General features: G+C 47.7%; 2 protein-coding genes across 2 annotated transcripts; one reads left to right on the top strand and one right to left on the bottom strand.

Moving 5' to 3' along the window:
• Window positions 1-1,184: 1,184 nt before the first annotated feature.
• LOC134286695 (uncharacterized) lies at window positions 1,185-6,650 on the top strand. The gene is made up of 3 exons (XM_062848347.1): window positions 1,185-2,008; window positions 2,307-2,600; window positions 2,678-6,650. Exons 1-3 carry the CDS (start codon window positions 1,185-1,187, stop codon window positions 6,648-6,650), a joined length of 5,091 nt encoding a protein of 1,696 aa, XP_062704331.1.
• A 969-nt stretch (window positions 6,651-7,619) lies between these two features.
• On the bottom strand, window positions 7,620-8,810 carry LOC109404370 (coatomer subunit zeta-1). The gene is made up of 4 exons (XM_062848853.1): window positions 8,654-8,810; window positions 8,204-8,583; window positions 8,044-8,134; window positions 7,620-7,801 (listed from the first exon to the last, which is right to left on the bottom strand). The coding sequence occupies exons 1-4, from the start codon at window positions 8,666-8,668 to the stop codon at window positions 7,754-7,756; spliced, it is 534 nt and encodes a 177-aa protein (XP_062704837.1). The 5' UTR covers window positions 8,669-8,810; the 3' UTR covers window positions 7,620-7,753.
• Window positions 8,811-12,208: the final 3,398 nt, after the last annotated feature.

The following is a 12,208-nucleotide window of genomic DNA, read 5'->3' as shown; positions in this document are numbered from 1 at the left end:
TTTTCGATAAAAATCGAAAACTTAATCTTTCTGCATACATTTGGCTATGTTTTCCCATACAAGCTCCAAGATCGTTGAGGGCCCCTAACTTTATCGATTTCCATATAATTTTCAACGTAGCTTCCTGGAGTCCTGAATCTGAATGTAATAACTGATTCAGGAGGTATTTTTACGATTTTTTTTTTTGTTTTTCACATAAGTGTGGGCCACCCTACTTCATCTTCCTTAAGGCCGGGACGGTGACTGAATCGTCCGCCATTGCTCTGTTGTTAAAAAGATGCAAATCTCAACTTCTACTTCATATTTTCGACTAGAAATTTGATCGTTCATTTGCTCACTTTCGGTGCACAATCGACTAAAGTTTCAGCTACGTCAATGCAGTAGAAACTGACATTTCCTTCTTCAAAATCGCGAGGCAAATTGTTAGAAAGAGAGTCAAGATAGCTGTTACGATCTACCACTAATAAATTTGAATTGTATAATTAAAACCGCTCACCAACAATTATTGTATCTACCCTACAACCAACACACTACACACGCACTCGATCGCCGAACAGATCGATGCTCTAGCACCATGTCGAACCACACAACACAGTCAGTTAATAAAAGCAATTGAAATCGAATGCACGCATTTTGCTACATCGTCGGTCGGCCAGTCCGAAGTGACCAAATCGAGTCTAATAACCCCGTCGTCGTCGTCGTTTTCGCATAGTGGACTTTTTCGCTAGTGATTTTGAACTGTTTTTTCCTCCCACGGTTGTGATTTCGACCGTCGTGATCATATCACGGAGCGTGCCACGGGTCAGTGTCGCGAGTGACCATCGTATCGTAAACATTTTGGTGCCGAAACCCGGGACAGTGCGTTGCAATTTGTGTCATTATCGCCATTGCACTAGTGTCACGTCGTGGAAGGTTCCAGATAACCGCCATCGCTATTCGGGCCGCGTTCAGAACACGTGTTCAAACGCAGTGCAGTGAGAGTGATTTGTTCCCGTGGATAGATCTGTGGCCAAGCCAAGATCAGCATCGCGCCCGTCGGCTCCAGCAGCAACGGAGGATAGCAGCGCAACGTTGCACCGTGTACCCTTCCCAGCCACAGCAGTCAGCAGAATTAAATCGGTCAGGTAGAGTTTACCACCGATCTCAGGTACGTGCCCTTTCTGGTGGTGGTGATCGATTTAATTATGCCGGTGAAGAAGGCAAGCAAGGCCAGCTCAGCTACAAAGCTGAAGCTTTTACATCGTCGTCGCTCGAACATTTTGGGCTCGGCGATGATGGTGAATGAGTTCAACCGAACGTATGAGCCCGCTCGTCAAAACCAATTAGCCACTCAAATTGCGCTTTTGGATGAGTTGTGGCGTGATTTTCTCTCCACCCAGGAGGAAATCGAAATTTTGGAGGACAGTGAGGAACATTTTTCCGAAGAGAGGCGAGATTTTCAACTGTTGTACCTCGATCTGAAGGGGTCGTTGCAGAGCAAGCTTCCCACTGTCCCTCCGGTCCCACCCGCACAGCCTCGCGCACCGTCTTCGGTTTGCGCCCTACCGGCCCAGCCAATAACCAACGTTCGGCTGCCGGAGATGAAGATTCCAAATTTTGGAGGCAAGATTGACGATTGGGTACCGTTTCGCGATCTTTTCGTCTCGTTGATTCATTTCAATCAACAGTTGACGGCAGTGCAAAAGATGCACTATTTGCGAGCATCGTTGACGGACGAAGCAGCTCGTATTGTATCCACACTTGATATTTCCGCCGATGATTATCAAGTTGCGTGGAACCTTTTGAAGGATCGCTTTGAGAATCCAAACTTGCTCATCAAGCGACACATGTCGGCATTATTGGCGATCAGTCCCATAAAGAAGGAGTCTGCTTCAGGACTGTCGGAGCTGGCCGACAGCTTCGATCGCCATGTGCAGTTGCTGAATAAGCTCGAAACAGTGGAGGAACACTGGAACTCGTTCCTCGTTGAGCGATTGAGCAGTTGCCTGGACCATGGCTCACTGCGGGAGTGGGAAACCCATTTAGACGATGGCCAGAGACCCACTTATAAGCAACTTGTCGACTTTATTCATAAAAGATCGCGAATAATCACCACATTAATGCTCTCCCACACTACTAGTACCCAATCAGAGTCAAAACCGTCAAAACCACGCCTCACAGCCCACGTCGCTTCTGAGAACGTGAAGAAGTGCCCTCACTGTAAGCAAGCCCATCTCCTGTTTCAGTGCAGCGGTTTCCAATCTCTCGTTCCGCAACAACGTTTCGAATTCGTCAAGAAGCACGGGCTCTGCATAAACTGCTTGAAGGGTGCACACCTGGCGAAGGATTGCTCCAGCGGTTCCTGAAAGCAGTGCTCCAAGAAACATCATTCACTGCTGCACCTCCCGCCGATTTCGTCTGCTTCGGCTCCTGGTGCACCAGCAGCAGTTCCCAACCAATCTGTACCAGTTGCAATCGGTCAATCCGCTGAAGCAATCGGTTCGCGTTCGTACCAAGTATCGCCACGCGACGCTAACGCCGCCGTACGTCCACCGTCGGCAATTTCCGGTGCATCACCACTCGCGAATTCGTCGTTCCGTACATTTCCGCAATCGTATTCGGTCGGTATTCCCCCCACCACTCCGTCGGTCGATTCTCTCGCCGAAACAAATTCGCCTCCCTCCACCTCCTGTCAAAGTGCTGAAGTGACTCAACATTCTCGTCAGAATACGGTCGTGCTATCGACAGCCGTTATCAAAGTGAAAGATGCCGACAACAACGACCATTTCGCTAGGGCGCTCTTGGACAGTGGCTCCCAACCCAGCTTCATCAGCGAATCACTCTGTCAGAAGCTCCGTCTGAAGCGTTTCAAGATCAACTCGCCTGTCAGTGGGATAGGCCAATCCACCGTGAACGTTCACTTCGGTGTAACTCTTTCGCTCGCTTCACGCTTTGGAGATCATCACTTCACTCTGGACTGCCTGGTACTGCCAAAGCTAACGGTGTCGCTACCCAGCCACCACATCAACGTCTCTCGTTGGCAAATTCCTCGCAATCTTCCGATGGCGGATCCCCAGTTCAACATCAGCCAGAAGATAGACATCATTATCGGCGCTGAACTGTTCTTCTCGTTGCTAGAACATCAGCAAATCTCTCTCGCCGCTGGGTGTCCGCTACTACAGAAAACCGTACTTGGATACATTGTATGCGGGAAGATATCGGATCCAGCTCTCGATCCACCGGCAGTCCAGACCAGTCACATCTGCACTGACGACCTGCTCGACAAGCAACTCGAACGATTTTGGGAAATCGACAACTTCGACGTCGGAAGATCCTACACTCCCGACGAACAACGCTGCGAAGATCATTTCCAACAAACCGTTGGACGAGATACAGACGGGAGATACATCGTCCGTCTACCGCTGCGAGAAGACATGTTGCCAATGCTCGGCGACTCCTACCAGCTCGCATTCCGTCGCCTCCAGTCTATGGAGAAGAAGTTCGCTGTCGATGAAGGTCTCCGTATCGCCTACCACGAGTTCCTGGAGGAGTACGAAAGTCTGGGGCACATGGAGGAGGTGAATCCGCGCGCGTCGCGAAACCCGCAGTTTTTCCTACCCCACCATGCCATCCACCGTCCTGAGAGTTCCACCACGAAGACACGAGTAGTATTTGATGGATCCTGTCGTAGTTCTACCAGCTTATCGCTCAATGAAGTTCTGTTTGTCGGACCAACAGTGCAGCCAGCTCTGTACTCTACCGTCATCAACATCCGTCTTCCTCGGTACGCTGTCACTGCTGACGCCGAGAAGATGTTTCGACAGATCTGGGTACACCCGGATGACCGGAAGTATCAGCAAATACTCTTCCGAAAGGATCCATCAGAACCAGTTCGCATCTACCAGTTAAAGACCGTCACCTACGGTCTCGCTAGCTCGCCGTTCCACGCTACTCGTGTGCTCAACCAGTTGGCCACTGACGAAGGAGAACGTTTTCCATTGGCGGTTCCTGTCATCAAGAAGGGAACGTACGTAGACGATGTCCTCGCCGGCGACGACGACCAAGTCAAGCTTGCCGAAACTTGTCGCCAATTGATGGAGATGCTACACCAAGCAGGCTTCGTTCTACGTAAATGGGCCACCAACAATACCGCCGTTCTCGCCAGCGTTCCTCGTCAGTTGTGGGAAACCAAACCAGAATTAGAAATCGATCGCTCCCCTACTGTGAAGACATTGGGACTTCTCTGGTTTCCACAGCCGGATACATTCCAGTTCAAGATTCCAGCTCTGTCGCCGCTGGATGTCGCAACCAAACGCCTCGTCGTATCCGAGATGTCGCAACTGTTTGATCCGCTCGGCCTTCTGGGACCCGTAGTGATGAAAGCTAAGACGTTCGTTCAAGTGCTTTGGGCAGAACACTGGTCGTGGGACGACCAACTGTCCGAAGAACACTCCAGCTGGTGGACAATCTACCGCTCAGAGCTCAATCAGCTACAGGCACTCTCCGTGCCACGCAGAGTCGTGCAAAACCGCCATTACAGTCTGCATTGCTTCTGCGACGCCTCGAAAGCAGCATACGGTTGCTGTATCTACGTCGTTTCCCGTGACGAGCTCGGACAGTCCCATAGCCATCTGCTGACAGCCAAGTCACGTGTTGCTCCACTACGTGGACAATCCATCCCTCGCCTGGAGTTGTGCGCCGCGCTACTCGGCAGCCAGCTTGCCGATAATCTCCGGCAAACAACGGATTTCGTTGAACCTCCAACGTTTTGGGTTGATTCCAGCATCGTGCTTCACTGGATCAAGTCGCAGTCAAATGTGTGGAAGGTGTTCGTCTCAAACCGGATCGCAGAGATCCAACGTCTTACCAAGGACTGCAAGTGGAGACACGTTCCGTCGGAAATGAATCCAGCAGACCGGATTTCTCGAGGGATGATGGCAAGTCAGATCTCGAAGGACGATTTGTGGTGGCATGGACCGAGTTTCCTCAAGGACCCCGTCGACAGTTGGCCCGAGTGTGTGGTTTCGATGCCGGATCTTCCGGATTTGCAGCAGGAAGCCTGCCCTGTCCTAGCTCTGCACAGCGCTACCGTCGACGCAACACTGTGTGAACGATTCACGGACTTATCCAAACTAATCCGTGTCGTAGCACGATGCTACCGATTTTTCAACAATTCGAGGCTCCCGCGGAGCGACCGCACCATTGGTTCACTGACCCCAGAGGAAAGTGAGCATGCGCTCAAGATTCTCGTACGACAAGTTCAGTTAGCGTCCTTCCCAGCTGAAGTTCACCACTACCGTAGCGCTCAAAGCATTCCATCCGTATCTGCAACATCGAAATCGCCACTCAAGGACTTGAAGTTGTTCATGGATCAGTTCGGCTTGCTCAGACTCTGTGGACGATTAGCGAATATGAAAGCACCGTACGACACTCGTTACCCGATTCTTCTCCCCGCCGACCACCGGCTCAGTTGGCTCATCGCCCGATCCAGCCACATCCGAACACTTCACGGCGGTCCAACGCTCACGCTCGCTACAATTCGTCAACGATTTTGGCCAGTCCGGGGTCGACAGCTAGCTCGCAAGGTGGTACGTCAATGCGTAACCTGTTTCCGTTGCCAGCCACGGCTACAACAGCAGCTCATGGCACCCCTTCCATCCGTTCGTGTGTCACCTGCTAGACCGTTTATACACTCCGGGATGGATTACTGTGGGCCGTTTCTCGTTCGTCCTTTAAGTGGTCGGGGCGCGTCGGTTAAGATCTACGTCGGTCTGTTCGTATGTCTCGTGGTGAAAGCCGTGCATCTCGAAGTCGTCGCCGATCTGTCGTCCGCCGCCTGCATAAACGCCGTTAAGCGTTTCGTAGCTCGTCGCGGTCGAGTGCTCGAACTACACTGCGACAACGCGACTGCTTTCGTCGGGGCAGACCGAGAGCTCCGTTCGATGCGGGAAGAGTTTCGTCGTCAATTCCGGTCCAAGGACTGGGAGAACTTCTGCGTGGAAAGTGGAATCAAGTTTCGCTTTATCCCGGCAAGATCACCGCACTTCGGCGGTATCTGGGAGGCCGGAATCAAATCCTTCAAGCACCACTTCCGTCGCATCATGGGCAACCGCTCATTCACCGTGGACCAGCTCCAGACCGTCGTTGCCCAAATCGAATCAGTCCTCAATTCCCGTCCTCTCTCTCCGCTTACAGATTCTCCTGACGATTGCTCCGCTCTGACTCCAGGGCATTTTCTTGTTGGCGAACCGCTCGTGGCCATCCCTGAGCCCGACCTGGTCGACGTCAATCCAAATCGACTCTCGCGCCTGCAGGAGATGAAGAAGTCGGTCCAAGACCTCTGGCGTTGTTGGCAGCTGGACTATGTCAGCCAACTCCAGCAGCGAACCAAATGGAAGCGACCCCAGCCGGACGTGCGCATCGGACAGCTGGTGCTTGTCAGGCAAGCAACTGCGCCGCCCCTTCAATGGCCGTTGGGACGGATCATCGAAACCGTTGCGGGGAAGAATGGACGAGTCCGTGTGGTCGTAGTCAAGACCGCTTCCGGACAGTACAAGCGAGCGGTCACAGAGATCGCCGTCCTGCCGATAGCTCCTGCCGAGGACGAACCGAAGGACGACAGCATCGCAGTCAGTACAAGTCGAAGTCACGAAGCCGAAGATGATGGTTGAACCGGTTGGCTTCAACGGCGGCCGGCATGTTACGATCTACCACTAATAAATTTGAATTGTATAATTAAAACCGCTCACCAACAATTATTGTATCTACCCTACAACCAACACACTACACACGCACTCGATCGCCGAACAGATCGATGCTCTAGCACCATGTCGAACCACACAACACAGTCAGTTAATAAAAGCAATTGAAATCGAATGCACGCATTTTGCTACATCGTCGGTCGGCCAGTCCGAAGTGACCAAATCGAGTCTAATAACCCCGTCGTCGTCGTCGTTTTCGCATAGTGGACTTTTTCGCTAGTGATTTTGAACTGTTTTTTCCTCCCACGGTTGTGATTTCGACCGTCGTGATCATATCACGGAGCGTGCCACGGGTCAGTGTCGCGAGTGACCATCGTATCGTAAACAATAGCAAAAATTACACGTCGTCCCGTGCGGCCTAAAGGTTGCTCGTAGCCCTTCCGCTTCCGCGATGAGGTAAGCGCAACCAAACAGATGTAACACTGAACATTTTTCAATTCAAACGTCAAACTCGAACAAAAGCGATGCGAGCGCCACGAGTGGGCAGTTGGCCAACTATCAAATTTTTATATAGTGTTTAATAGGTGTACGATGGGAATCATCACAGTGTTACATGTAGGAGTGCTAAATAATGCACGTCTTCTTGCTTCGGTGATAAGATAGAAGTGACAGGATAACTCTCTATTATCCTTAGTCTACTTCGATAGCAACATATCATTTGTAGCCTACTACATTACATCTGTTTGTCTGTGAGGTAAGAATAGAAGTGGCTACATAATGGTGTCTACATGTCGCGTTACACAGCCTCAGCCATGCCTTTTTGATGGTATAATATTATATGGAATGAGAAAACGTACTTCAACCGGTAATGCGTGACTTCCCGCCTGCAAAAAAAAAACCTATAAAAAGGAATCGGAAAAATAAAGTGACGTAAAAACCTCAATTTTATATTCCTCTATATTTTCTCTTGATTTGCCGTTTATAAGAATGCTTCTGACTTAATAAAATGTTACCTTATTTTACGTTAATATAGTAATAGAAATTTTTCACGAACTTTTACCAGGTTACTCGTATTACTTTAGTAGAGACCATTTCAACTGTTCTCTTGCGGACTGCAGAACCTGCAAAAGAAAGAGAAAAGTTTACCTAAATAAAACAAACATGTTTGAGATTTCGTTATGCAAAATGAGCTTTTAATGGCCAATTTCTACAGATGAAAACTAATCCTACGTAGTACGTTCTATTATTGCGAAATGGTTTTATCTCAAAACTTGAGTTTTTACTGTCGTGCACAGTGTTGTGAATTTAGCGTCGAGAGGGTTGGCTTGGATCACCAAAAAAGCCCATGGATTGCATTAGTTACCTGCGCAACGGTTTGCTCTCCGATTGGAATGTCGTCGTTTCGTAGATCTACCCGCTTCACCACCGACGATGGATCCGCATCTAGGATTATTCTGTGACAAATTGGGTAAACACGAATTAGCCAAACATTAGCATTAGTCATAAGCAAAGGAATGTCTCACCCTCCATCACAAATTTCATCAAAGGCCAGCATTACAACATCTAGATTTTCCAGCACCGCTCGCTTCTCCACATTTTTCTTCAGGATCATGGTGACCGTATCGAACAGGCAGTTCAGCACTGAAAGCAGGATCAGCTCGTTTTCGTGCGTGCTGCCCATCACGTAGAAGAACAGATCGACATTGCTCTTGTAGACGCAGGTCAGTCCGTCCAACATGATGATTTCCGCATTGGCTCGATGCGTTTTGTTGAAGAGGTTCTTTTCGTACGCTTTCTGTTCCTTCACGGTGGGGAACACATTCTTGTCGTAATACTTGGCCAATATCCGATTGCCATCGTTGTCCAGGATGCACATTCCCTTGATCGTGTAGAGGGTTGGTTCCTGTAAGAGTCAAATTTCACCACGATAATTGGATTTTTTATGGAAGTTTTATTATCCCATGATTACTTACCATTAGCGAATCCATTTTATTTAAAATCAATTGATATTTATTGACGAATTTTCCTTATTTTCACAAATTTGGTAGCACTTCAGAAAGATTTTCTGTAAATCAAACCATTTGACGTGGATGTTGCGGAGAAACGTCACTTCGCTCGCAGATCGAAAAAATAACAACAGACCCCTGATGTCAAATATTGGTGTCGCTGCTGTGCAGTTGCTATAAAATTAGAGCGTTTCTCAAACGGAAATTTGCTTCATCGCTTTCTTGATTGGTGATTTCAGGCGTTCGATTTGAATAGGTCCTAAGTTTGCTGTGTTTCCTATGTAGATTCGACCTATTCAAATCGAACGCCAGATTTGTTGTTGCATATGAAGAAGAAGAAGAAGAAGGAGAGCGATGATGTTTTGAAAAATCCCTATGAGCGCCTGCACGCTGACGTCATCACTGTCTCCTTCTCTTTCTTTCCTTCGGCGTCGGTCCATAAAGCCGTCCTTGCCCTCAAAAAAAATTGAGGGCAATGTTTACAAATCGTATGAGAATTCGATGAGGTTGTCACAGACAAACAGACGTAACCAAGGACGTAACACCTTGAACGATTTTCATGAAAATCCATCGCCCAGTTCACACTACCATCACCTGGTGGAGAAGTTGCACGAATCACTGTGTTGTGCAATATCGTCAACAGAAGGCGCTAGTGAGAAACTTCAAACGCATAGAAAAACGATGCGCGCGCCTCTGGTTGTGAAAGCCACAACTATGAAAATTTAAAATGGTCATTAAAAGCGTGGTCGATGGAAATTGCGCAAGTGTTATTGTCGTCGCGGTTGAAACCCGAAGTTTCCGCACATCCGACAATCGAATTTTCTCAACATCCATACGTGAAACCTAACGTCGGACGTAGTGCGCTGGACAGCGGACCTGGCCCTCTATGCAGCGCACTGTGCCCGACGTACGTCCGACACACGGTTTAGGAGAAAAATCGATTTTCGCGTGTCAAAATTTCCGATTTTCAACTGCACGAACAATACGTCTGTTTGTCTGTGAGGTTATGTTTTTGATGCAAGCCTCTCCTCTATCCCACACAGGGGAAGATTTTAAAATGCCTCTATAAATAAAATCTTAAACAAAATCCAATTAAAAACGGTTTGATGTACGGTGTTAGACTTTGGACGGACTACAAATTAAGAAATCATGTTGAATTTAAATTTATACCTTCTGGTTTTTAACCTAAATATGCCGTGCGACATATCAATCTTCATGATTTTGAATGACTGAATCAGGAACGATAGACCACAGACAAACAGACGTAACACCTTGAAGATTTTCATGGAAATCCATCGCCCAGTTCACACTACCATCACCTGGTGGAAAAGTTGCACGAATCACTGTGTTGTGCAATATCGTCAACAGAAGGCGCTAGCTTGAAACGTCAAATGCATAGAAAAACGATGCCTCTGGTTGTGAAAACCACAACTATGAAAATTTAAAATGATCATTGAAAGCGTGGTCGATGGACATTTTGCAAGTGTTACGTCTGTTTGTCTGTGATTCGTAAAGAGGTATCATTTCGAATTCCTTCAGGATTTACTTCTGGGTTTCCTCTGGGAACTCCTTCCGATATCCCTCTTAAGATTCCTTCTGGGATTTCCTCAGGAGTTCTGAGATTTTTCACGGAATTTGTTCTAAGATTCCTCGAGGAACTAATTAAGGGATTTCTCCAGAGATTTTTTTTTCGAAATTTGTTCAAAAATTCCTTCCTGGATTTCTACAGGGAATTCTTCCAGGATTCCTCCAAAAAATCTTTCCGGGACTTCTTCAAGAATTTGTTTCAAAATTCCTCCATTTGTTCTGAGATTCCTATTAGAATTCCGACTGAGATTTCTCCAAGATTCCTCCAGAAATTCGTTTCGAGATTCCTCCAGGAATTCGCACCGAGCTTCCTCCAAGAATCCCAGGACACCTGTAGGAATGCCTATCCGTGAAGGAGCTCTTGAAGGAATCCTAGAAGGAACTTCTAAGTGAATCCCAAAAAGAATTCCACAACAAATATCAGAAGAACTCCTTAAAAGGAGGATTCCCAGAAGAAACTACCTGTTGAGTCTCAGGAAGAACTTCTAGAGAAATGGCAGAAGGAATTCATAAGGGATTCCAGAAGAAACTACTGGTCAATCTCAGAAAATAATGCTGGAGGAGAAGCTTTAAAAGGAACATCTAGAGTAATCCTAAAAAAGGTCCTGGTGGAATCACAGAAGGTGAAAACCTCAAATGGGGAAGTCCTGCAAGAAATTCCTTGGGGACTGTTCGAAGAAACTTCTAGAGAAATCTCAGAAGGGACTGCTTGAGGAATCTCGGATAGAATTACCGGGGCAACTTCGGAAATAATTTCTGGAGGAATCCCGGAAGACATTCCTAAAGAAATCGTAGAGGGATTTTTCGAATGAATCTCGTAAGGAGTTCTTTTTAAAAACTCCAGAAATAAACGTGTATTTCGACTACCACTTGTAATCTTCGTCAATGTCAGTTATCCACATTGAGTAGATAACTGACTGAGGAAGATTACAAGTGGTAGTCTAATACGCGTATATTATCAAAGGATAAGCAAACGAGGGCGGAATTAAATGGTAATGGCGTCGTGGTTGAAACCCGAAGTTTCCCCACACCCGACAATCGATTTTTCTCAAAATCCACACGTGAAACCTAACGTCGGACGTAGAGCGCTGGACAGCGGACCTGGTCCTCTATCCAGCGCACTGTGTCCGACATACGTCCGACAAACGGTTTAGGAGAAAAATCGATTTTCGCGTGTCGAAAATTCCGATTAACAACTGCACGAACAATACAATAACTGATTACATTCATTCGAAGAGGGTATTCTGCTAAGAGGGTTCGAAAAGTCGGTAGTCCTGGAGGAATCACAGAATAAATTCCTGGCGGAATTCTGCACAGAGTACCTGGAATCTCAGGTTTAATCTCTTTAGACATTTAAGAAGAAACTTTTTAATTATTCCAGAGGGCGCCTCTGGAAGAATTTTAAACTAACCTCTGAGAAATTCACGAAAGAACTTTTGGAGTTATCCAGCAACTACTGTAGTAATCCTAGAAGAAATTCCGAGAGAAAACGCGGGACGAGTTCCCAGAAGAATCTCAAAAGGAATTTCGATCGTCATCAAGACGGAACAGTCCAAGTACTCGTACGGGCGAGATGATCCTGGAGCTGAAGCGCCAGAAGGAGCACAAGAGCGCCGCCCATAAAAGGCTGGCAGAAGAGGTCCTTGGTGAGGGTGTGCAGATGAGGGCTCTGACACATGAGGCGACTCTGAAGGTCAAGGACATTGATGAGATCACCGAAGTGGAAGAGCTCGTCACGGCACTGCGGCAACAGTGCGATGTGCAGGTGGCCGCCGCAGCCGTTAAACTACGGAAAAGGCCAGCAAGGACACAGATAGCTTTGGTTCAGCTACCTGTGGCGGACGTCAAAAAGTCCGTTAAAGTAGGGAGCATAAAGGTGGGTTGGTGTGTATGTTACCTGACATTCCACGAGCCACCAGAGGTTTGCTTCAGGTG

This window comes from Aedes albopictus, chromosome 2 (assembly GCF_035046485.1).
Source record: "Aedes albopictus strain Foshan chromosome 2, AalbF5, whole genome shotgun sequence".
NCBI lineage: Eukaryota > Metazoa > Arthropoda > Insecta > Diptera > Culicidae > Aedes > Aedes albopictus.
Note: the sequence above shows the minus strand (reverse complement) of the source record. Positions and strands in the feature narration are given on the sequence as shown.

Bases quoted from the DNA above. Each gene is read 5' to 3' on its own strand.
- LOC134286695 (XM_062848347.1), top strand. From the start codon at position 1,185: ATGCCGGTGAAGAAGGCAAGCAAGGCCAGCTCAGCTACAAAGCTGAAG. The intron at 2,009-2,306 runs GTGGGAAACCCA...AACTGCTTGAAG, and splicing joins GACCATGGCTCACTGCGGGA to GGTGCACACCTGGCGAAGGA. The intron at 2,601-2,677 runs GTCGGTATTCCC...CTCCTGTCAAAG, and splicing joins CATTTCCGCAATCGTATTCG to TGCTGAAGTGACTCAACATT.
- LOC109404370 (XM_062848853.1), bottom strand. The intron at 8,135-8,203 runs GTGAGACATTCC...AATTTGTCACAG, and splicing joins GATGAAATTTGTGATGGAGG to AATAATCCTAGATGCGGATC. The intron at 7,802-8,043 runs GTAACTAATGCA...TTTCTTTTGCAG, and splicing joins GAGAGCAAACCGTTGCGCAG to GTTCTGCAGTCCGCAAGAGA.